This window comes from Camelus bactrianus, chromosome 18, assembly GCF_048773025.1.
Source record: "Camelus bactrianus isolate YW-2024 breed Bactrian camel chromosome 18, ASM4877302v1, whole genome shotgun sequence".
NCBI classification, from domain to species: domain Eukaryota; kingdom Metazoa; phylum Chordata; class Mammalia; order Artiodactyla; family Camelidae; genus Camelus; species Camelus bactrianus.
The window spans coordinates 7,542,218-7,567,022 of NC_133556.1; the positions used below are offsets into that span (position 1 = coordinate 7,542,218).

At 57.4% G+C, this 24,805-nt stretch overlaps 2 protein-coding genes across 10 annotated transcripts in view; both read right to left on the minus strand.

The window, feature by feature from the left end:
* Positions 1-532: 532 nt before the first annotated feature.
* UPK3B (uroplakin 3B) lies at positions 533-11,555 on the minus strand. 2 transcript variants are annotated; one of them, XR_006724141.2, is made up of 7 exons: positions 8,916-11,555; positions 8,609-8,758; positions 8,094-8,331; positions 6,739-6,818; positions 5,783-5,912; positions 5,094-5,315; positions 533-4,551 (listed from the first exon to the last, which is right to left on the minus strand). XR_006724141.2 is itself a non-coding variant. In XM_010952743.3 (6 exons), the coding sequence occupies exons 1-6, from the start codon at positions 8,977-8,979 to the stop codon at positions 5,156-5,158; spliced, it is 822 nt and encodes a 273-aa protein (XP_010951045.1). In that variant the 5' UTR covers positions 8,980-11,555; the 3' UTR covers positions 533-5,155. The 2 variants fall into 2 exon arrangements, 1 of the variants encoding a protein (XP_010951045.1); XM_010952743.3 differs by having other exon boundaries at positions 533-5,315.
* A 151-nt stretch (positions 11,556-11,706) lies between these two features.
* DTX2 (deltex E3 ubiquitin ligase 2) overlaps positions 11,707-24,805 on the minus strand; it is a 33,388-nt gene continuing 20,289 nt past the window's right edge. For 5 of the 8 annotated variants that reach the window (XM_045515085.2, XM_045515081.2, XM_045515080.2 and 2 more), the window contains 7 exons: positions 23,930-24,030; positions 19,227-19,367; positions 16,373-16,452; positions 15,088-15,246; positions 14,255-14,416; positions 12,870-13,011; positions 11,707-12,337 (listed from right to left, as the gene is read on the minus strand). In XM_045515085.2, coding sequence (XP_045371041.1) covers positions 11,805-12,337; positions 12,870-13,011; positions 14,255-14,416; positions 15,088-15,246; positions 16,373-16,452; positions 19,227-19,367; positions 23,930-24,030 — 1,318 coding nt within the window. In that variant the 3' untranslated portion in view covers positions 11,707-11,804. The remainder of the gene's footprint in view (positions 12,338-12,869; positions 13,012-14,254; positions 14,417-15,087; positions 15,247-16,372; positions 16,453-19,226; positions 19,368-23,929; positions 24,031-24,805) is intronic. The other 3 variants (XM_045515087.2, XM_045515086.2, XM_045515088.2) reach the window with 3 other exon arrangements.

Here is a 24,805-nt window from a genome sequence, read left to right on the forward strand (position 1 = left end):
AGACCACATCAGCAGGGCTGACTTCTTCGGAGGCCTCTCTCCTCGGCGCAGACACCCGCCCTCACGCTCCCTCTTCGCTTGGTCTTTCCTCTGCCGCATCCCTGGTGTCTCTGTATCCTAATCTTTTCCTGTAAGGACACCAGTCCGACTGGATTACAGCTCACCCTGAAGTACTTGCCTAATCACCTCTTATCTTAATTGCTTCTTTAAAGACCCTAACTCCCAATACAGCCACATCTGCGGCACTGGGGGTTAGGTAGGGCTTCAACATAAGAATTTTGAGGAACACAGTTCAGTCTGTAACAGTCTGTGTGCCACCCCTTCTCCCCTCAGTGAGTGGGACAGTCTCTAAGGACAGGGACTGGATCTGAGCCCTCTGCATGGTGTGTAGGGTCTCTGGGCTGGGTCCTTAGGTCTGCTGTCCTGCCCAGGAGTAGGTGCCCAGCAACTGCCCCCTCCCTCCCTCCCCCACCCCCAAACCGCTCCTCCCCTCCCCCACCCACCACCAAGGGACTGGGTGGGGTGGCCGGGCTGCAGAATGAGCAGGGAGGTGTGGCCTGTCTCTCTGCTCCTGTTTCATGCCAGCCCCTCCCGAGAAGGTGGTGCTGGCCCTACCCTCCGCCACAGGTTCCCCTGACTGCTGTGGGTGGGGACAGGAGGGGCTCCAGGCTGGGAGGCAGTGGGCTGGGCTGGCCAGGAGATGGATGTGCCCTCTCTGCCCTCCAGCTTCCTCCTAGGGACAGTAGGAGGGGCCGAATTCTGCCGGGGGTTCTTGAGTCGCCATCCTGGGAGGATGGGGGGCTCTGAGGTGGCAGCAGTGAACAGTCCCAAAGGCTGTGGCACTGGTCCTGGGGCCCTTTCTAGAAGGCAGATAGTCACAGCCCCAGCAAGGCTCTGAAGAACTCCCAGCATGTAATGAAATTCTTTCATTTCTGTGAGCTTAACACCAAGCATGAGCTCTTGGTGCTCCCTCAGAGCTGAGGACCGGCCACCTTCCTGGGGGTGACAGATGGTTGCCATTCTGACTGCCCAGCTCCTGCAACACCTGTCTCATGTCAGGGACATCACTCTCCTACTGCTGTGTTCCCCCTGCCAGCACTTGCCATGTGATGTCTTTGTGAGAAGCACAAAAGGGTGTCTCTTCCTGCCATAGACTTGGCCCCCTCCCCCCATCCAGGAACCCCACCTACGGTGGGGGCCCGAGTCTGCACCTCCCACTGTGGCAGCCAGAGGGTGGGACTTGCCAGGCTCCTGTGCAGCCAAGATGCCCACCCGTCGTGCACCCACACCAGGCAAAGAAGCAGGCGCCCTGGCTAGCCCATTCTGGCCAGTGTGAAGATGTATTTGCTGTTTAAAAAGCATTCAGTCAATGAATATTAATTAAGCACCTACTGGGGGCCGGGCTCTGTGCTAGCTCTAGCGCACCCTGGTGGGCAAACCAGATGTAGTCCCTGCCTTCCTGGAGTTCACAGTTTAATGGAGGTGAAGCGAAAGCTCATTGTTTCAAATATCTAATTACGAAACAGAAAGAAAATGTGCTGAGAAGGAAAAGAACATGGCTCTAGGAGAGCTGAGGGATCAGGAAGGGCTTCCTTGAAGCAGTGAAAGTGGAGCTGAGGACTGGTCTAGGGGAAGAGGAGTGACGTGGAGGAATGTTCTACATTGAAGGGAAAGCAAGTGCAAAGGCCCTGTGGCAGGAGGGGCTAAGGGAGGGCGCATGTAGCATGAATACAGGGAGCAAGGGATGGATCATGGGGCCTCACAACTAAGATGGTGAATCTGGACCCTTTTCTTGCAGAAGAAAGTCTCTGAGAGTTGCGAGCAAGGGTGTGACACCATTAGGTGTATAATCGATGCTGGGAGAAGCAGGGTGGGGATCAGGAACGCTGGTGTGGGGAGACCAGCAAAGGGGCTGCTGAGACACTAGCAAGAAACCAGGGTGGCTGGCCTGGGGGTTGCAGAGATGATGGAGTGAGATGGATCAGAGGAACAGAGTGAACCCGGAGGGTGAGAGGGAGGGAGGGTGTTGCCCGGCTGCCTGGTTCCCACCTGCTGCCCTCCTGATTCCTTTGACTTCTGGCTTGATGAGTCACAGGCTAGTCATCACACCCATGATCACTGCTGTTTTTTTCTTTTCAACAATGAACTTGTTTTTAACCACTGAGCCATGATGTTACAGGCCAATGGCTTTGGAGGCACTTCCCCAGATATGGTCCTGGAGAAAATTTAAAACATCATTGAATGAAATTTGCCACAATGTAGTTCTCGCTGTGCACTTTGCTCAAGGCTGTCACGAGCTGGCCCTTGCAGGGCTGAGGTCTGGCTGATGACCCTCTCGAGCGTGACTCTGAGGCAGAAGGCCCGGGCATGGCTCCCTGGGGCCCAGCGTGACGGTGCCTGTGCTGGGCGATGACTGGTCCCCCCGCCCCTTCTCTGTGTGGCTTCTGTGCAGCCTGGGCATGCTTGCCAGCACAGCCCTGGAGCAGAACATCTGCAGCTAGGCAGGCTCACAGGGTCGCCTCCCGCTGACCAGCATTGGCTTCCATCTTTGTAAAATATTAACAATTTGTTAGTGCTCTCATGGACTCACCGAGCTGCTAAGATGATGTCCCCAGAACTCCCTTTTCTGAAGATCTGCTTTCTGATCGCCACTTTCAGAAAATCGAGGGCCCCACTTTGCATTCAAACCCATCCTCACATCAGAAACCTGGGCAGGACCTCGCCTTCTGGCTTATCTCCCACATCTAAGAATTCCCTGATTCCTCCAGCCACCGCCTGAATATTTCTAGAATCCACCTCTTCCTCTCCAACCTGCTTCATCTGCCCTGGTTCAGGGCTGATTCCACCTGCCTGGAAGTCCAGGCCAGCCTCCCTCTCACTGGACTCCCAGCCCCCAGTCCCTGCTGCCAGGGCTCCCAGGCACTATCCTCGCCATGCAGGGCAAGACTATTTACACCTGATCTCCCTGAGTTGCACCCTCTCTTCCTCCTTCCTTCTTTCCTTTCTACTTGACTAATTTACACATGCCTCTAGAGTCACCTCACCCCTAGGAAGTCGCCTTGACCCTCAGATGGAATCACTTGTCTCCCTTGGGCTCCCTTGTCCAGTCTTCAAACACCATGTTGCAGTGTCTGTTCAGAGCCTGTCACCACAGTCAAGCCCCAGGTGGCCCTGATGGGGTGAGGGTAGCTCCTCAGAGGGCTCCAAGATGCTGTTCAGAAGTGAGGGGCAGCCCTGGGCATACACAGGACATCACAGGTCCTGGGATTGGCACAGATTCCGGTACTAAGAACAAGCCACAAAATGACCACAGGGACACCCCAGAGCCTGGGGCAATTCCTGCTCCCTGCTGATCCTTCAGCGTTGGGCAGGTTCATTCATCTTTTCACTCAGGGAATGCCAGTGGACCCCTCTACCACCCCACCACATCCTGGGCCTTGAGGGCTCTCCTGTCTGGTGTCGGAGCCAGGTCTGGGCAGGTCGTCATGGGAGGGCTGCCGGGGGCAGCCAGCGTTTAACCCTCCTCCAGTTTTAAGAATCCAAGAGGACCTGGGCTCTACACTAGAAGATTTTCAAAAGTGGCTGCCCAAAGGCTGGTTCCCATGGCCAGGTGTCACCCAGGACACCACGGCCTGAGCTCCTGAGTGCATCTGAATCTGCTCTGTCTACACCTGGAGGGGGTCTTGTGGCTGGCTGAGGTGCAGGCAGGATGGGAGAAAGACCACCAGGGACCAGAGGTGCATGGCTTTTGAAAGCAGACCCCTCTGAAGTGTCTGCCTGGGAGGAAGCACTGCTAAGTCCACCTGCGTTAGTGGGGGGCTTCCTGGCCCAGCAACACAGGGGTGGGCTTCCCTGAGGCCATCCGGAGACGGGGGCACCCTAAACGTACAGTTAAGGCTAGCAATCTAGGGGACAAGCTCAGGGCAGCCCCGGGTCTGATGTCAGGGGCAGGCTGGACAGGCCAGGCTGGGTTTCGCATGTAAATGCTCCTCTCCCAGAACCAGCGCTGAACACCACTGGGATGGAGGAACCAGACCGTATTTATTCATCTCCAGAGAGCAGGGACCCCACGCTGGCCACCGCCGCCAGCTGCCCTTCTCCGGGGGCGCCTGCACGCTGGAAGCCGCAGTCAGACTAGAGGGCCCGGGAGCGGCCGGGGGGACACGGGGTGGGGTGACAGTGGACAGAGCGCGACGGGCAGGTCACTGTGCCTGTTTTTCCATCTAGACAACGGTGGCAGCTGTGCGGATTGGACGACACACCATAAATCCTTAAGCGAGAGCGTGACTGCTCACCTCTCTGGCTAGGTCGAGGTGAAACCTGGAGTCCTGAAGTCCAGCTGAGCGGCTGCGGCTCCTGAACATCCCGCGGGACGTGCTGCCGCGCATAGGAGTGCGCACGCGCGGGACCCTGCGGCTGCGGTGCACTGGCGCCCTCTTGTGGCCATAATGGAAACCACCGGCCTTGCGGGCGGATGGATGGACGCGGGAGAGTCTGAAGCCTGTCCTCCTGGGTGATCGTGGACCCCCAAGAGCCCACTGGAGTGATCGTCTGAGGAGTGAGAGCCCGAAGGTATCTGACAGTCTGAGGGAGTGATAGCCCCCCAACAGTAACAGCTCACATCAGGATACGTGGTCACAGGAGGCGCAGAGCAGTGAGCCAGCTCCCTAAGATCAGGACCCTGAGGGCCCCAGTCTAACACCGTGCGTGGCATGCAGCAGGTGCTCAATAAACGTTTGTGGAGTGAGAGTGAGTGGTGGGTGGGGCAGAGGGACAGAGGGAGACCATGATGGGCCCAGCCCAGCCCCCTGCACAGGGCAGAGCAAGGCCCCCTGCAGGCCTCCAGCTGGGGGTCTCTCCACGTGTCTCTCCACATCACCTCCTCGCAATCACTCATTCACTCGTACGAGGCAGACAGGAGTGGAGGAGGGGGCTGGATGCCCAGCCTGACCACAGCCCTCCCTTAAATACAACCTCATTGGCTGGAGAAGCGGGAAATGGGAAAGCCAAAGGCAGGGCTGTTAGTCGTTGGGTTTCAGGCAGGGTGGGGAAGCAGGATGGGAGAGGGAGCATGGGTTGCAGGGGCTGCGGACCTGCACTGTGTGCTGGTCCCCGCCATGTCCCCACTGCCCCAGCCCCAGCCACATGGGCCAGGCTAGGGGCTGAGGCTGGGCAGGGGTTCCAGACCAGGCTCACAGCCCACGGGCAGGGTGGCAGCCTCGCTGGGTGGGATGTGGTGGGTCATGTAGCGCTTCCCCATGAAGGAGCCGATGCGCAGCTGCTCCGGGGCCTCCTCCGGCCACCACAGGCTGGAGCTGGACAGGGAGAGGAAGAGGTGCTGGGTCCCTGCCCGGTGAAGCAGGCTGCTGAGCATCGCCTTCCCCACTCCCAGAGTCCTCCTCCTGCAGCCTCTGATCTCCCTTTCTTCCCTTGTAGAGCCAGCTGGAGACCTGCCTCCTCCAGGTGGCCACCCTGACTACCTGGGTGTCAGTTCACTGAAATGACAGAGGGCTCATGGGAGAGAAAACAAGGCCCAGGAGGAGAAGGGTCTGAATAGAGCCAGGTGGCCCCTTCTCTGATCCTGTCATCAGAGGAGCTGCTGGATCACCTCCCTGGCCTCCCAGGTGAGAGATTCTTAGGGTAGAAATTCCCTGCACATCCCTGGAAGGAGCACCTCCCAACTTAAAACCACAGGGCTCATGGGGGGTTTCCAGGTGCTGGGGCCAGTGAGAGGGAAGGGGCTCTGGGTGGGAGGGGGGCCCTTGTGGGTGTCACCACTCACAAGCGCGTGGTGGAGGCGGCCAGGAAGGCCAGGAGCAGGAGGCCGGCCAGAGAAGAGAGGATGGAGGTTATGACGATCATGTCACCGTTTCGCCGCCCTGGCCAAGTATCAATGGAGCCTGGGGACTTCCCTGCACACGAAGTGGCTCTCAGAGACTGCCCCTGGATCCCAGGGCAGTCACCTCCCCACCGTGCTCACACCTAAGGTTGACTGCCTCCCATCCCCAGCCAGCCTCTTTAACTCACCCAACTGTCCCTCTCAGCTGGGCATCTGTGCTCTGCCAGCCTGGACCACCCATTGCTCCAGCCTCTGCCCTGGCCTCACTTGCTGGGCTGTTCCCACCAATGCGCCCACCCACTGCCCTGCCCAGAGCTCAGGACTGACATGTGGCTGTCCTTCTACCTGGAGCCTGGCATTCAAGGCCTTCACATGACAAGACCCATCACCATCACCACCACCCCTGGTCTCCGCAGCCTGTCTCCCAGGCGCCCCCCACATGGAACACTCTGGCCTTTGACATGCAGTTTCCTTGGCCTAGTGAATCACCGGCCTCTTAGGGCCCTGCTGAGGGAGGCCTCCCAGGACCCAAGGTCCTGACCGCCTCCGGCCTCCTTCTTGCCCTGATCCTTCTCCTCTACCCGGCAGTGTTGGGCATGGGGTTGGCTCCCTGAAGGAGGGAAAGACTGTTTCTGTCCATGACTGGGCTGGGCACCTGAGGGTTGGCAAACATTTCGAGGTGGACAGAGCTGGTGTCTCTGCCGATGGGGCTGACCTAGGGCCTCACCCTCCAGCACAAGGTTCTTTTTAAGGGGTGGGAGTGCTGGACATGGACCCTGCCTCCGGGCCCCCAGTCCCATGGCAGCAGGAGGAGGGGCCAGCTAGGCACTACCATGGTGCAGAGAGCAACCAGTCCACGGGGGCAGACTGGACCCAGAGCGCCCCTCCCCCAGCACTACCTTGGTGGAGAGCGATGGGGTCGGACCACCTTGTCTCGGCCTGGGGTGAGCCCCTGGGGTCCAGCAGGAGGAACTTCACCCTGGGGAGAGGAGGAGGAGTGAGACTCAGAGCCTTAACTACCCTGGGCAGGGCACCACCTCAGCCAGGCCCCAGGCAGCTCCTGGGGGCCAGGTTGTGGCCTTTCTGTGTATGGGGGCGGACACATCAGGCCCAGCCATGGCCTGGCCCTGCTCTAAGAACCCTCTGAGACCTCTCCGGCCACAGTGCCCTCTACCAGCAGCCCCAGACTATCTGAACCAGTGCTCTCCAGACACTCTTTCTAGTTGAGGGGGTGCCTGGTAACTAAATGTCATGTACAGGGTGGGTCAGCAGGGTGCATGGGGCTGGGGGCCCCTGGCTTCCCAGAGGAGAACTGCTGGCTCTGTGGAGTCCATGAGGCTATGGAGGGCCCCCTGTAGGGGTGGGCACCCCAGACAAAGGCCAGGGAGGGAGGGGTGTGGTCAGCGTGCACACATAACCCAGGATCATGGGACAGGGCAGGCTGAGCTCGGAGGGCCATGTGGAGCTCAGGTGGGTGCTCTGGAAGGTTTCTGAGCAGCGAGGGACCTACGCAGGCTGGCACTGAGGGGAGCCGGCCCTGGTGGCTGCTGGGGGTGAGGCAGGAGGTGTAACTGGAGCCAGGGAGTGGCCACGGGGAGGGTGGACCTGGCCGGGCTGGGTGAGAGGGTAGAGGGAGGCGGGGGATGGAGGCTACACCTCCTCCCACATTCCCGGCACCGCCTGCCGGTTTGGGTTCTCCAGCCACAGACTTGGTCTCCCTGAGGACATCCCTGGCTTTGTCCCGGGCAGGGCAGCCCTCATCTGGACACCTGCTTTCTCACCCCAGCTCCACCCCTGACCTGGACAAGCCACTTGGTTCTGAATGCCTGCTTCTCCACCTGTAAAAGTGGATGGCAGTCTTCTCTCCTGCTTCCCTGCCTGAAACCCACTGACTGGCCCAGAACTCAGCCCCAGGCTTAGTTTCCTGCCAGATCTACCTGTGCGTGGGGCTATGACTGCAGCTTCGCCCCTGCTCTGGTGTCTGTGGACCCCACCTCACCCCACCCCCACCCCCACCAGTTCTGTGATGCCCACCCCCTCCTTGTGGGCCTCCTGGAGAGGCCTCATTCTGCCTGAGCCCTAGCTGCTCCTACCCAACAGAGGAAGAAACCAAGGCTTGTGAAGGAGAGGGGCTTGCTCAACCAGCAGACAGGAAGGGGCAGGACCAGGACAGAGGCCTAGGGGGAACCCTGGTCCCTGAAACCCCTCCTCTCCCAGCACAGCCCCCTTCCAGTGTCCAGGTCCGGTGACCCACCTGTAAGGTCCGGGGCTGGGGAGGGGGGCGTTGCAGTAGGGCGGCTGGTGAAAGTCAGCAAGGCAGCTGGTGTCATTGCCCACCCTAAGCACAGGGGCTCTCCTGCTGCCACCCACTGGGTCCTCACAGGGCAGCTGGTCCAGGGTCAGGGGCAGTGTCATATAGTGACCATCGGTCAGCAGCCTTGGGGAGGCTGGGATCTCAGCCAGTGTCTGTGGGTTCTGGAAGTCCCTGGAGGCTGCAGGAGGGAGAGTCAGACAGATGGGGCTGGAAGATAGGTGAAGACCGGACCTTCCTCACTGTAGCCCCTGGCTGGGTCCAAGGCCTCCAGCCCTGCCCCTCCATGCCTCAGGGCCCAGAGTGCCCCTCCAGACCCAAATCAGACTTTGTCACCTCTCAGAGCCCCTTTAGGATAAAGCCTAAACTCCCAAACCATACTCCATTGTGAGGGGCTCCCAGGACCCCGCAGCTCTCCCCAGCTCCACCCTGGGCCCCAGACCTGCACCAGGACACACCGTTGCTGAAGGCCACCACCAGCCAGACGGTGTTGGCAGCACTGGCGTGCCCGTCCAGGACACAGCGCGGCTGCTCCAGGGAGAACGTGGTGGCCGTGACCTTCCCTTCCAGGTCCCAGGCTGTTATCTGCGGCGTGTAGGGGATGAGCTCTGTGGCCGTGGAGACAGGTGTGAGGGTCCAGGACCTGCTGCCCCTGGGGCTGCCTCTCCCAGTTAGAGGGGGTGGGCTCCCAAGTCCAATCACTCCAGCAGGTGCCCCAGCCCTTGGGGCCTGGCCAGGCGCACCCATCCCGGGACCCTCACTCACCCAGACCCCGGCAGGGCTGGACCCAGACCAGCACCACGAACAGCAGCAGCCAGGGGAGGCCCATGACAGCCTCCGGCCTGCTGAGCACAGGGCCTTCTTCCACATCCACATCTACAGCCTGGGGCTGGTCTGGCCGCCTCTGGCCACACCCCTTCCCCCAACACCCTGGGCCTGGAGGAGCTGGTTAGTCAGGCTGCCCAACTGGCCAAGGGCTTGAAAGACCTGAAAATGTAAGTGTACCCTCCCCACCCAGCCCAGCCCACCACTAGGAGGGAGATGGGCAGGGCTCTGGTGTGGGGCAGGCCAGTGTCCGTTCCACCACCAGAGCTGAGAGAAGAGAGGCCCCTGAACTCTCAGATGCCGGCCAGGTCACCCCTGAGTCCCATGTCTGAATTTGCACCCCACCCAGCCTCCCAGCCCTAGGGGGAAGGTGATCTCTGGAAACATGGGCTCAGGGCCACATGCCAGAGATTCCTGCACCCCAGGTGCCAGGAGCCTCCCTCTGGCCTTCTGTTGTTCCTACCCAGGGAGGGAAGAGGGTGGCTCCAATTTGTCAGGCTCCAGCCCCATCACAGCCCCCTGGCCCTGCCTTCCCTCTGCAAGGCCACATCCTCCCTCACTCCTCAGTTCTTTTATCCAAAGGAATAACATGGAGTCAGATAAAGGATTGTAGAGCCCTTGACAGCTGACAGGTCCCCTACCTACATTACTCTCATATGAGTTCTCACAGTATTTTTATTAAGATATAATACTTACACATACCATTAATGTACAGTTCAGTGGGTTTTTCTTAAACAAGGAAGGTTTTATTTTTTTTTATAAGAATTCTGGAGGAGAATGGCTGCTAGCATGGGCTTAGTCAAGTAGGGTCAATGTCTCTGAGATTCTCTTGGCCTTTTTGTCTTTTTATCAAGATGGCTGCTGTGGCTCCAGGTGTAAAGTTCTCAATCAAGGTAGGAAGAAGGGATGGGCAAGGAGGTGTTACCCAATCTGTCTCTTTTATCAGAAAAACATGAGCTTTCCTAGAAGCCTCTGTAGACTTCCTCTTAAATTTCACTGGTCATAAATCACTGATCCCAGAACCTTTTCATCACTCCCAAAGGAACTGTACCCATTAAAACAGTAACTCCCCACTCCCCCTCCCTCTAGCAACCACTACTGTACTTTCTGTCTCTATGGATTTGCCTCTTCTGGACATTCATATAAATGGAATCACACAGTATGTGTCCTTTTCTGTCTGGTTTCTTTCACTTGGCATAACGTTTTCAAGGCTCATCTACATTGTATGTGTTAATACTTCATTTTTTCTGGCTGAATAGCATTCCATTGTATAAACAGATCATAGTTTGTATATCCATTCAGATGATGGATATTTAGGTTGTTCCCACTTTTTGGCTATTATGAATGTTACCATGAACATTCATATACACATTTTTGTGTTTTCAATTCTTGGATATTTATCTAGGAGTTTATTTGCTGACTCACATGGTAACTACTTTTTGAGGCACTGCCCAACTGTTTTCCAGAGTGGCTGCATTTTACATTCCCACTGGCAGTGGACGAGGGTTCCAATTTCTCCACATTCTCACCAATATTTACTTCCTTTTTTTTTTATAACCACCCTAATGGGTATGAAGTGGTATCACCTTGTGGTTTTGATATGCATTTCCCTAATGACGGTGAGCATTTTTCATATGCTTGTCAGCCATCTGCATATCTTTCACAGAGAAATGTCTATTCAAGTCCTTGATCCACTTTTTAAAAATTTGGGATTTGTTGTTTCTCGTTGGGTTGTACGAGTTCTTGATATATTCTAGATATCCGACCCCTACCAGGTATATAGCATTTGCAAACACTTTTTCCCATTCTGACTCTGTGCTGTCATGGCGGAAGCTGGGGGCGGGGGGGACTCAGGTGTCCACTCAGCTCCTGTGTCCTGTGAGCCAGTGAAGTGAGTCTCCCTACGGAGCCAAACAGGGTTGGGGTCTAGCTTCTCTTTCAGTGCATTCCGGTCCTCCCCAGACCAGCTTCTCCATGAGGCAAGTGGGCATGGTGCCCACAAAAATGCCTTAATTTCTTTTAAAATCAGAAGGAAAAAGAAAGAAGAGGAAATTCTAGAGGAAAATGCTCTAGTATACTTTGTAGCAACACATTGTAAAATATAATTTATTTATTTTTCCTATGGAGAAAAGGGTTTATGAAGGCAAACCCCTCTCCCCCGCATCCATTGCTCAACCCTGAGTATCTCTTCAGCCCCAGGCCACAACCACTCCCTCCAGGCAGACAGCAGGCCTTGGAATATTGGATCCTCCTTCTAAGAAGGTGGGGAAGAATTAGAACTTTGAGGATGGCATGAGACCAATTTGGCCTGGATCCCAGCCCTGGCTCTACCACTAAGTCACTGTACTCTCCAACCTGTTTCCTCACCTGTAAAATGGAGACAGCAGCACTTGCCCGATAGTGCTTAGTAAGCCAGAACCCTGGAAAAGTAAACGAGATGGGCTACATGGGAGGGTGGGACCCAGCAGAGCAGCTGGACTGCAGGTGGCAAGGAGAACTGGCGCAGGGCACAGGGAGCAGTTAAGGTCAGCGACACAGACTACCAGGCCTCACCGGAGCCTCGGTTCTTCATTTAGGAAATGGGGGTTGGATGGGCAGCCTGTGAGGTCCCTCCCTGCTCTGTTGCAGCAGGACACATGTGCTGGCCTTCACACATCAGATTTGTCTCTCACACTCACTCACTCACACACATGCAGCCCCTCCACTGACAAACCCGCCAGGGCCTGCAGACTTTGGCTATAGGGCATTTATTGCAAACAGAACATCTGAGGTATGAGAAGCTGACCTAGACCCAGGCCTGCCCCTGGCTGGGGGTGTGGCAGTCTCTCCTCACCCCCTGCCAGGCCCCCGGCACTGAGGGCCCAACGCAGCCCACGATGGACGGAGCGGTCCAAGCACTGAGGTAGCTGCATCCTGAGCCCCACAAGCACAACTCCCAGCCTCGGCTGTTCTCACGCAAACCTGGGCCGGGAGGGGAGGGGAGGGGGACAGGCAGGCAGAAGCCCCGACTCCAGGTGGAGCCCACCTGTGCCCCCTACAAACATTCCAGCCTCTGAGGAAAGGCACCTTCCCACCTGCCCATCCCAGGGGCAGCTCCGCATGGTGGGTGGAGATAGGACCAGCCAGGCCGCGGGTCACTGCTGCTCCAGGCAGTCCTCGGTCACCCCCTGGGCGGCCAGCTCGGCCAGCACGTTCTGCAGGTAGTTGGGGTCGGGGTAGCCGTGGCCAGTCACATTGCGGTCCATCTCGGTCTTGTGGTGAATCTCGTTCCACACCACTGTGTCCGTCTCGCCTGTGGTGCTGGACGTCCCCACGGTGAAGATAAGCCGCCTCTTCCAGGCCACCTTCAGCAGCTCCAGGACCTGCCCGGGGCGGGCCGAGGGGAAGGGGAGGGCCGTGAACGAGCGCTCAGACAAAGTGCAGCTGCTGCGCAGGCTGGAGGGCAGACGCCTTCCCACCCCTCACCTCCTGCAGCCTCTTCACACCCTCGGAGCTGTTTCCGCCCCAAAGCCACCACGCTGGCTGTTCTGTCTGCCTGGAAGGCTCTTCCCCAGACTGCTTGGAGCTGGGAAGTCCCAACTCAGGTCTCAGTGCAGAGGTGGCTCCAGAGACTACCCAGGTCACCCAGGGTAAGGCGGCCCCAGTCCCTTCCTATCCCGTCGCACGAGGCTGCAGGCACATGCCTGTCCTCCCACAGGAGCACCTGTGGAGCCTGGTGGTCTCTCCCTTTACCCCTGGCACCCGGGACACCTCACCCACCCAGGTCCCTGGGAAGGGACAGCCACACCCCAGTCGGGCCCTGAGCCTGGTCCCCCTCCTCCTGTCGCAGTGAGAATGTGAGCAGGAGCAGAGTTGATGTGGTCACCAGGCTGGGCACCCCCGCCAGCCACCCACCGCACACAGGCAGCCGGGCCCAGACGCAGAGGGCCGGGGGCCGGGCCTTCACCTTGCGGCCCTGGGCATTGTCCGGAAGGTAGCACTGGCGGGGAAACCCTCTGGCAGTGAACGGCTTTCCAGGGTTGGGGTGTTCGGGGCCCTGCAGGAGGAACACAGATGCACAGGTACTCAAGACACAGAAGCCTGGCCTCACCCCTTCGCCTTCCTGGGGGGCTATTTCTGCACACAAGTGACCAAATCAACTCTTGTCTCAGCCCGGCTCTAAAGACGCACCAGGAACATGGCCCCCCATCCACGACCACCCTCCCTGAATCCAAGCTACTCTGCTTGGTACCAGACACTCCTGTTAATTTTCTCCACTGCGCATGAGACTGGGACCCCGTTAAAGGCTGGGACGGAAGCTCCTACTTCGCTGGCGATCGTCTGGGCACTAGGCTGTCTGGACTGGGTGGCAGGGCCCACCTTTTTGACACCCTCACCTGGCCACACAGCCCCTCCACTCCTCATTCCAGAAGTGGGTGGAGCGGGACCCCTGAGACAGTGACAGCAGGCTGGGCAGAGGGTGGGGGCTGGAACAGCGCACGGCCCTTGCTCCTGCCCTCGGCCACACACCATGTACAACTCCGAATTCCCCCTCCCACTCTGTGGCTCTAATGCTGTGTGGAATGTTTCTAAATTTCACTTTGAGCCACAAAGAACTGGAGGGAAACCAAAGAAAAGCACATAATTAAACAAAACAGAGGGCCATCACGTCAGACTGCTGGCCCCCACTGCCCTGTATCTTCCTAACCCATCCAAGCTCTGAGGTCCCTCTAGTCCAAGGCAGAAACCTAAAGGGCCAGGGCTCCCATCTGGGTCTCCACTGGGACCCTGGGGCCTGCAGCCTGGGTTCCTGTCTTGTTCCTGACATCCAGACCTGGCCCTGCATACCCGAAGCAGGTCTGGCCAGTGAGCCTAGATCTGACTCAAGAGCAGGCAGTCCTCACTGCTGGCACCTCCCCGCGCCGTGCTCTGCCCCCCTGGGAAGGTTCCTGCTCTCAGGCTCCCCAGCCAGCCAGCTCCTCCACACGTCTTCCTCTGGCTTATATGCTAGTTGGCCTTCCATCCAGTACAAGTCCAGCTAAGATGCCTCTGCCTCCAGGAAGCCCTCCCTGGTTCAAGAAAGGGCTAGGGCTATCTCTTTGCTTCCCCAACCCTAAAAGTCTGCTCCAGCCCCCAGCACTAGTGCCTCCTGGTTCCTGGCAACCTGGAACCTGGCAGTTCGGGCAGCCTCACAGTGCCCTGGGGGCAGACTACTGGAAGGGGATGTGACAGAAGAACACCAGAGAGGAACTGATTCCAGAAAGATCTGAGGAGGCTCCTCCTGTGCGGGGGACCCTTACCTGAATGCCGTGGGGGATGTTGTAGACTATGAGTATCGTCCCGCAGTCCTCGTGACCGGGGAGGGACACCTGGAACGTGAACACCTCCATCTTCCCCCGGGGCTGGGTCCCAGTTTTCTCCCCGTAGATGGTTTTGCAGGAAGGACACTGCAAGCTTCCATCCTGGGACAAGGTAGAACACCGCGGACTGAGCCGTGGGCCCTGTATTGCACCCAGCCCCAGCCACCCCACTGTCTAGACAGGAAAAAGGCCCGCAGGGGAATGGGTTTGGCCCCTGGTCACACAGCAGGTCCTGGGCACATTGTCTGACTCCCCAGGCAGCCTCCTTGCACAGAAACTCGATTCCAACAGCTTCCTTGGAAAGATAAGTTTTACCCCAGAAACCCATTATGCCATCTTCATTAAAGGGGCAAGTACTCGGAGACTGGCATCAGGTAGGAAAATTAGGTTTATGAGCAAAAGTATGCATAGTTGAGTCATGCTTAAAATCGAACAGAAAGCCTATGACTGATGGACTGTGAACACTGGGCCCCTGACTGGCACGTGACGGATGCTGTGGAGAGAGGCCAAGCTGGGCGGAAGGTCTACCACGTGCCTCAGTTCCCTCTGTCCTCTCAACCTCTGTCCACTCCGGATGAACTACAGCACAGGAAAGGCAACACCTGCCACCCACCATCATCCTGTTACGGGGCCAGGGCTGCAGACATCCTGAGGCTGCCTCTAAGAGTGCCTGAGGCCCTTCACAGGGCAGCCCAGACACCTACTCAGGGGCAGCATGACCAGGATAGGCTGTGGGCAAGTGACTCCAAACCCTGAGGGGGCGCCACAGGTACCTTGTTCCCAGTGCAGTACATGGCCAGCAGGCAGAGCAGGTGGAAGGCGTGGCTGCACTTGGCAAGGCGGCCCACAGACATGGGCCCGATGGTCTTGCTGTCGGTCACGTCACTGTACCCGGATGCCACAGACAGCTTCTCCATACAGATGATGCAGTCCTGGAGAAAGACCCAACAGGGCACGCTCACCACAGCCCCTGCGTCCCGAGGGGCAAGTCGAGTAGGACAAGACCCTTGACAAGCTGAAATGCTGGATTATAGTCAAAGTCAACCTGACAGCTGTTTGTTCCAGCGGCCGGGAACACAGCTGAGCCGGGGGACCTGTGCCGTCAGAGGGCTCGCCGTAGCAGAGGTGACCCCAGGCAGCACTGAGTGTGAGGGCCAGTGTAGTAACTGAAGCACAGGCCAAGAGGGCAGCAGGACAGCCAGCCAAAGGACAGGAGAGGCCCTCAAAACTGGGCTTTGAGGAAAAAGGGAACCTGTCAGATGCACGAGCACAGGAACCGGTATTCCTGGTAGACAGAAGAGAACATTCCGAAGCATGAACCAGCATTTTGTTTGGGAGGAGCGGTGGCCCCTGCAGGACAGGGGGTGACCAGAGTAGGGGAGGTGAGACGAGGGGGAAAGGGCCAGGTCCTGGGAGGTTCTGACGGCCACGCTCCGGGTTGGGACTTTGTCTTACACAGCAGAGGCCCGGCTGAGGGACTGTGAGCAGGGGGCACTAAATCAACACGGCCACGTGTCTGCAATATTGATGGCAGCTTGGAGGGGAGGCGGCTGGAGGTGAAGGAGCCCCGCTGGGCCGGATGAGCACAAGAGCAGAGAGAGTCAGAAAGACCACTATGAAGGGGGAGTACATGGTGGGCTACAGGGAGGGGATGATGTGAGGATGACTTTCAGGTTTCTGTCCAAACATCCAGGTACTTGCCACGTACTTGACTTGCAGGAGAAAGAGGCAAGAGAGTCCTGGCACAACCAACCTTGAACCCACCCCTCCAGATTCCCCAGAACTCTCCATTCAAATTGGTGAGAAGTGGCACTGTTGGCCCCAAACGAGGTTCAGCAGAGAGAAGTCCGGGTCCTGATGAAGCCGTACGTGGGGTGGGAGGGCCAGGTTAATCATAGGAACCCTGGCTGGCCTTCCCAACAGCCAGGGGGGCAGGACCACTCTCTGGACACTCCACAGGAAGCATCCTTCTGGCAGAAGACAGGCTGGTGTCCTCATCTGGGGCTACCCCTTGTTTCTAAACAAAATCAAAAGCAGCATGGCTCCCCTGATACGTACCTCATCTGGGGCTGTCTTTAGCTCTTCAGTATACTTTTTTATCACCAGCTCTGGCTCCGGCTCTGGCTTTGGAGGCCCTCCTAGGAAAGAGAAGAACATAAGTGGTGTCCCGAGGAGAAGGAACTGGAGATGCTGAAACGAGAGAGGAAGGACAAGGGAGCGGCCCAAGCTGCCAGGAAGAATGTTAGGGGTTCAGAGGGGAAGGTTAGCGTGCAGGAGAGAAGAGATTGAACCAGGCTCAGAACACTCCAGAGCTCTGCTGGCCAAGCCCTTCCCAGGCCACTCACTGGGGACCTGGCCCCAAGAGCCCTGGAGGAGGTGGAAGAGGGGCAGAGACAGCAGCTGGTCACAGCCCTCAGGAGCCACGGACTGGCCCTCGGCCACAGCCCTGTGCACCTTTGCTCAGGAAACTGAACCCAGGCTTCGGAGGACATGCAGGAGAGCCAAACTGCAGCTTCTAAAACAAATACTCTGGAACATGACCTGGCCGTGTTATTTTACTCAGCTTGCATCATTCTTGTAAGAGTGTCTCGGTAAGAGAAGTAAGTTTTCTATACCTGAAACTAATGTAATATTATAAATCACCTATACTTCAATTTTTTAAAAATGGTTAAAAAAAAGAGAAAAAAATAAATGAATAAAAATTTTGAAAGAGAGAGAGATTTTCTAAGTCTAGCATGTAGTGCGTCCCTGCCCCACGAGGGCATCTGTGTGCGTGCCGAATGCAGGTGACGGCCACACTGCCCTGGCCACCGCAAGCCGAAAAGTCTTCTCAGGCCTGTCCTTGGACTGTGGGTTGTCAGTGATAAGCCTCCTCAGTTCCTAAGCTGCCCACAGCTCTCTGCTCTCGAAGCCTCCGCTCCTCTGTGAGCACCTATGCGTGAAGCTGGGAGGGAAGGCCCTGCACCTACATAAACACTGCACCCTGCGCCAAAAAGGCCCACCCCAAGGACAAGAGACTCCCCCACATAGACAGAATTGGTACAGCCGGGGTGTTCCAGGCAGAGGCAGCAGCAGAATCAGAGTGGCAGCAAAGCCCTGAGTGCAGGAGTAGAGAGGAGGGGCCAGGGAGGCTGGTGCAGCCTGGGAAAGCAGCCCTGGCAGGGCTCCTCATCCTGCCTCAAGGTTGAGGGGAGCTCTGGGTCCTGGCTTCTCAGACCAGAGGGGCTCTGGTGTGAGCCCGAGCTCATGGCCATCAGCCTGTGGCTGCAAAGACTTCCAAGCCTGAGGGCTTAACAGCTGAGCCCACTCTAGACCAGACAAGGCCAGGTGACAGTTATGAGGGGAGCGGAGAGGCTGGGACCAGGTGGTACCAGGTTGGATTCTGGCTTTCAGGCTGGGACCAAGTCAAGTCACCTCTGAGTCTCAGTTCCCTCATCTAAAGTGGAGACCTAATCCAACCAAAGCTGTGACGGCTGTAAAGGCACACGCTGCTCTGACCTGAAAGGCAGCTACAGGCAAAGGAGGACCACACCCCCCATACACACACACATGCACACACACACATCCATACACACAGACTTCTAAGACCCTGACTCCCTGGTCACTGAGAAGAAAGCCAGACCAAAACACCAGGACCACTGGCACCGGGTGGCCATCCCAGTAGCTGGGACTCTACTCAGATTGAGGGGAGAAGCTTTCTAGAAAAGCCTGGTGGCAACAGGCGAGTCTCCAGCTGAACCCCGAAATCCCTCTGGCGAGGCCCGGCTTGGCATCCCCTTCTTCTCCTCTGTCCTCGCCTAGGCAGCCTGTCAGAACTGAAGAGCCTTGTTTCTCCAAGGGGGCCAGCCAGGCTACGTCAACCTGATGAAAGGGACATCTGAGCCCAGGAAGGCTAGAGGGTCTGCCGAGAGCCCGTGTTTCCCTGGGGCAAACCCGAGTGCCTCAGGAAGCTGCTGGCCTACCTGCCCACAGACTCTGCTCCACCTCCAAGGCAGAGTATGAAGTGGGGGTCAGGATCGACTGCTAAAGGTGGTGTGGGGGCTAGGCAGGTTAAGCCCCACCTCCCCCTGGGCCATCCCCCTACCATGTGGGGTCGGGGTTAGACAGGCAGTGAACACGATCTGAGCAAGATCTGAGCAAGATCTGAGCAACCACTGTCACTATGCGCCAGGCTTCCTGTGTGTATTTACTTCCCATTCCTCCCACAACCAATCTGCCAAGAGTAGGAGGCACTCGGCTCCTGAATGGAGACACTTGTGTGAGATTGCACAGCTGGTAAGCGCAGGAGCTGAGGCAGAAACCCAGGACTGGCTGAGCCAGAGCCATGTTCCCTCTCACCACACCATCCTGAAGGTCACCTGGGTGATCATGCTTCTCCGGCCCAATTATGGAGGCAAAGCCACCATCAGTTTTAGAAATGATAGATTGAGAACTGACTACCCACAGGTCCCTCCAAGTGAGTCTTGTTAGAACTCACAGGACCTTCCGAAGTTTCTAAAACCCCTTCTTCCCAGCCGTGTGACGGGCAGGGCAGACTCCTCTGAAGTCGCCCCACACAGGTTAGCCCTTCCTAAGACACACAACTGGCCCCAGTGGAAGGGACAGAGATGTCCCCCATCCTGAGCCAGGCCTCGCCCTGAATCTGTGTTTACAGAGTTGCTGAGTCCTCAAGAACAGGCCCCTCACACTCCAACTGTGCCGCGAAGACAGGAACTGTACTCTGGGTCTCAGTGGGAAGCAGATTCCTGGGGGCACCTCCGCTGCAGGGCCGGAAGAAGGGCCACCGAGCCTCTCCTCTGGCAGGTGAAGGGCCATGGGCGTCAGAGAAGAGCGATCAGTGCAGGAGAGTCAGAGGAGGAAGACTCGGAGGAGGCTTAGCAGAGGCCAGAGGGTATTTGTGAGCAGAAACTACCTTTCATGGACATTTTCCTCAATCTCTTAACTGAGCTGTGACTTTTAGAGGCCAGACAGGAGGCGGGAGGGCTGGCGGGCTGGGGTGCGCGGCTAAGACACACGGGGAGTCCAATGGCTGACATCAGAATACTCGTCATGCCTACACGGGGTGCGAGATCAGACATGCAGAGAGGGGAGAAACGTTAGAAGGAGTCATTCGGCACGTGACCTCCAAACACCCCACCGGGCTGCGTCCAGGGGGGACTGCCGACGGCCATTGGGACCTGACGATCTCCCTGGGGAATCTGGCCGCTTGAGGCTGCCAGGGCCAACCTGGGCCGGCAGAACTAAGCTCCAGATCAGGAACTGGAAAATGCCCGGCCCTTGGGAGCGCCGGCCCCAAGTTCCTCAGGTGTCTGTACAAGCCACCAAGCAGCCCGTGCCCAGGGCATGCAGAGCACAAGGCCGCTGCTTCAGGAGAGAAGAGGGTGGAATGCCACCCCAGGAAGCCTCCTGAGGGGTTCCGAGTGGGCATCTCTCTGTGCCAGGCGCAGGAAGGAGAGCAGAAGGGGCGACCCAGAAGGGCGCAGCCAAGATACGGAAACGCTGGAGCTCCCAATCCTCCCTCTGAGCGGCCATGGCTGTACCCCCTTGGCTCCTGGTCACCTTGCTCCCAATGGGGCGATGCCTGTTTTCCACGCCCCTTCCGGCCTGTCTAGGTGCTTTCAGCGCCATCGCTGGGATGGGCAAGCAGGAATGCTATCCCTGCGCCTGCTCCCTGACCAAGGCATCCCCAGGGCCCGTGACCACTCCTCAGGAGCAGCTGAGGTCCCAGGCCATGGCTTCCTTCTCTGGTGCCCACAGCCGAGGCTCAAACAGCCCCTCTGCCCTGGGTGGGAGCACGGAGGGCAGCCATGGCGGGGGGGGGGGGGGGGGGGCGGGGCGGGAGCTGCAGCAGGCAGCCTCGCCGAATGGACTATCCAGCCCTGTCACTCCTTCCCTAGGCCTGCAGGGGGCGCCTCACTCCTCAGCCTGGTGCTCCACAGGCACCCTAGCCGGACTCTGGCCCACACTCCCTAAAGACCTGGAACACACCATGTTCTCCTGATGGAGACCTCGTTCCTGCCACACCCTCAGCCCACCCTGCTGCCCACAGCACTCCCCACCCAATCCTCCCTATCCCCAGTCTGGCTCCAAAGCACCTCCTTCCCTGGGAAGGGAGCTCCAGGCTTCTCCTCAGGCCCCTCTCTGAGGGGGGGCTTTCTGGGTGCTCAGAATCTGGCATGGGGTCTGGACTCAGCGGACAGGCCAGATGGACATGCTGCCAGCTCCAGAGGCGAGCTGGCGTGGAGAGGGGAAGGCTGGCCTCGGAACCCATTTGGGCCCCACTGTGGCTTCCACCAGAGGAACAAAGGCTCTCAATGGGGCAAATGTGCCCAGCCGGGGACAGAAGCAGAGGTCAGCAGCCTGGGCAGCACAAGGTGCGTTGCGGTGGTCGTACCACAGGAGACACCAAAGTGCACACTAGAAGACCGAGGCCAGACCTGGGGCACCAGCTCATCAGGTAATGCAAGGCCAGCAGTGTCCCAAGAGTGTTCCTGGGCTCAAATGTGGGTTCCCTTGGGAACTAAATGTCAACAGGAACCAAATGGCAAGCGGGCACAGGGGGCAGATAAAGAAAGGGAACAATTCCTTAGTTGACCCCTGGAGCTGTGTACTGACCGTGACCTCTCTCCCCAACAGCCACCAGCTCCCTCCCTCCAACCAGCCCTCTCCTCGAGCAGGTGGGCAGGTAGCCATTCCCTGAAATAGCCACGTTCCCCTTCAACTGTCTCTCTCACTCTGCTGACCGTTCCCACCACCAGAAAAGTCCTTGCGTATCTGTTTTTGACTGACTGTCCTCCCCACACCAAGCACGCGGGGCAGGACCCAGGCATAGGAGACGCCCAGTCCCCGTCCGCTGGGGAGCAGACACCCTGAGGCCACCAGGTCAGCCCGCAAGAGGCTGGCATGAACAATACTCCTATCCTTTTCAGGGTAGGAACCACTCCCCACAATTCAAGCTACAGACACAGAAGTCTCAACTTAGATGCCCGCAGAGAAACAGCCCCAGCCCTGCGGGTCTGCCTACTTGTGAGAAAGTGTAAGAATCACCCCACACCGGACCAACACTCCACAAAAGCGGCATCCAGTGGACAGGATTGGAGAGGGGGCACTGAGATGGGCCATCACATCTTCCCCAACTGCAAGGGCTCAGGGACAGCCCCCCCCCTCAAATGCCTAATATCCCCAAATAACCGGAACAGCTCCTACAGCAGTGGCTTCTCCTGCACTCGTCTTGGTCTGCCAGAGCCCCCAGCAGTCCCCGGACAGAGTCAGATGTGTGCACGCCTCCCTTCTGATGCCCAGCGTTGGTCTTGTATCTAGTGACCAGGGCTCAGCTCCAAGACTATCCTCCTCCAGCTCTGGCCTCACCAAGCTAGGTTCAAGGTCAGCACCACCCCTCCCTGGCTGACTGGTCTTGGGCAGGTCCCAGCAAAGTAAATGGCAGACACTCCCCGTCCCTCACAGGATGGGAACCAGCCCCAGCCTCAGGGGCCCACTCTACCCTATCCCCTAAAGGAGGAGACCTGGGCTAGACTGCAGCCAGAGAAACTGTCCCCTGAGGCACTCCTGGCCTGATGGGAGGTGGCTCCTCTGCCCACACAGAGGGCACACAGACCTTCCATGGCATGATGCCACAGATGTGAACCTCCCTGCAAAACCCCGTACCCAGGTGCTCCCCTCACTGTGGCGAGCGTACTCCAAATCCATGATCGAATCCATGATTGCAGCCTGGCTGAGAGGCCTCTCCGGACTCTGCTTCTTGGGGAACGGGCCCGGAATCTCAGGTTCCCTGGCGCCCTACACAGCAGCCCCACCAATAGGTACAAACCAGAGGCACGAGTTCAGGGGAGGTGGTGTCTGGGCACCCGCCCATCTACTCTTCCCTTGCTGGGACCAAGTTCCTGAACTTTTGGGGTCTGTTTCCCTGATGAGTGAGTGTAAGTTCAAATACCTGCCTGCCTCTAGGACTGCTCTGAGAGCCATAGTGGCAGGGGTGACAAGCTGGGACATGGCCTGGAGAGGTCCCCAGCCTCATCCTAGAGCTGAACGGAGCTGGGCACGTGCAGACTGGGCCTGCTCACCCACAACCTTTTCCCACCAAGACCAGAACCACACATGCGCACGCATACACACACACACACAACACACAGGTCTGAATCACCTATGGCATCTGATGCCACAAGAAGACCTAAACTAGGCAGAAACTTTCTAGTCACAACTCTGCTCACTGTTCCCTCTGGTCCAGCAGAGGGCTGATGGCTTAGCAGCTGAAGCAGGTTCCAGAGGGCTTGCTGGGCAGGGCCTCCCCTCCTGGGGCTGTCCTGGCCCCACTCTCCCATCTTCTACCACCTAACTGGTCCTTCCAATGCCTTCAAAGGCTCTTCCTCCCAGCATCCCACCCGGTCTCTGCAAGCTCCCATTGCGGGGCAGAGGCTGCCCCATTCCACCCTACACTGCTCTTCCAGGCTGCATATCCAAACTCCCTCTGCCTCCGGGACAGCTGTCTGTCTACAACCCCAGCCATCGCCCCCATCCCTCCCAACGCTCCCACCAGACTCAGGCCGCAGCACAGCGTCACAGCAACAGTGCTGGGGGCTGAATCCCAGCTCCATCAAGGGCTGGCTGGCTGGCCTTGGGAAGCTCCTAGAGCTCTCTGAGCCTCAGTTTCCTCAAATGTAAAATAAGAATAGAAGTTCCTACTCCAGAGTTGTTATTGGGATGAAATGAGTTAACACACAGGCAAAGCCCCAGTCCCTCCTCATTAACAAGGATGATTTATCTCGATGATTTATCTCTATCAGGAGCCGCACACCAGGCCTCACTCTACTTCCCTCACAACCCATCCAACCGCCAAGTCAGAAGCTCTTACCTCCATCCCAAGGCCACAGCCCTAGTCAGTGGCCAGCTCACCTGGGGCATGAAGTTCAGCTCCACCTGGGTCTCCCTGTCTCCAGGCCTGGTCCCCTCCAATCCACCCTGTGCTACCACAGTGAGCACCACACCCAATACGGACCAGTTAGCTCATTGCCCCGCCCCAACCTTTAAATGGTGGAGGTTCACCACACTCCTTGGTCTACCTTCCTGTAATATTTTACATTTCCCTTAAGTTAAAAAATAACCCTCAGTGGCTCCCTAACAGCACAAAAGGAATTTTAAAAACAGTTCAAAGGTGTATGGTTAACAAAAGATCTAGTGAGGAACAAAAGTCACTTAATCAAAATGTAACTCCAGCCAAAAAAGTTCTATGAGTTCTCCAGGGGGCCCCTTTAGGGAAAAGCCTAAAGCATTTCCGGACAGAAAAGTGACTCTTGAACCATAATTCAAAGTGATGTGAAAATGTGAAAGATGGGGAAAGTCCATACCAGGGCACCCACCGTCATCAGGCCTGACCCCCACCACCATAACAAATGAGGGGGCACCCAGGCTCACCATCACTGAAAAGAGGCACTGCCCCTCCAAGGAGCCCCTTTGGGTTTTCACGAGAACACAGAGGGTAACACGATCCCTGCCCCACAATCTCCTCCCCTAACCACGCATTCTACCCCCCCACCCTGCCCCCAAGTCGCGCCCCTGCTGGACACAGTCTGTTCCAGACCAGGGAGGCAGCCTGCCTACCTGCGAGGGCTTGCTGGACCCTGCTGGGTTTCGGCATCTGCACGGGTACCGTGGCAGGGATGCTCCCGGGGCTGCTTGCTGGACCGCTGGGGAGGGAGGCACTGGGGGAGAAGAAGGAGCAAAGCTTACTGTGAGGAGCTGACTTAGCAGAAACAAGAGCCAGAGAAACACCGAGTGAGGGACACACTGGTGCTGCCGAGGCCTCTTGGTGGTTTCACTTCCCACAGCCGCCTCTGAGTGAGTGAGGACTTCCGTTTTTCTTTTTTGAAAGATCCTAATAAAGAGTATCTGGAAGCAGCAAAGAGATCTAATTTTCACCACTCTCAGACCCACACTAACCTAGACAACCGGAATACTTAAGATATTAAGCCCAGAGCCATGACCGCCATCACTTCTGTGAATGTCAAGTGACAAAAGTCAAAAGTCCAAGTCCGGCACCGGGGAGGGCAAGGATGGCAGGCAGGGATGGGACAGTGACATGGACAGACACTGCTGGGGATGAGCCTCATCTTTTTACAAGGTCGCGAGAATGAAGCTTTAGCTGTCAAAAAATGTTTTCCTGGACATGCAGAGACTCTGAAGACAATCTTAAAAGAATTTTGAGCTTGCCAGCTTCATCAAAATGAGAGCTCTACTGTGCCTGCAGAGGAGCAATCTAACAGAAACCACTCCAAGTGATCAAGACCAATACCACCAGTAATATGACCAACCCACAACAGAAACCCTGGGAAAAGATGCTCTGAGAAGAAAATAACACCTTTTTTTGTGGTTCCTGCCAAAATGACATAACCTCGGTCCAATCATGAGAAAACATCTGATGACCCCAAATTAAGGGATGCTCAACAAAGTAACTCTTCAAAAGTGTCAAGGTTATGG

Bases quoted from the DNA above. Each gene is read 5' to 3' on its own strand.
- UPK3B (XM_010952743.3), bottom strand. From the start codon at position 8,979: ATGGGCCTCCCCTGGCTGCTGCTGTTCGTGGTGCTGGTCTGGGTCCAG. The intron at 8,759-8,915 runs GTGAGTGAGGGT...CCACGGCCACAG, and splicing joins CCAGCCCTGCCGGGGTCTGG to AGCTCATCCCCTACACGCCG. The intron at 8,332-8,608 runs GTGTGTCCTGGT...TCCCTCCTGCAG, and splicing joins GGTGGTGGCCTTCAGCAACG to CCTCCAGGGACTTCCAGAAC.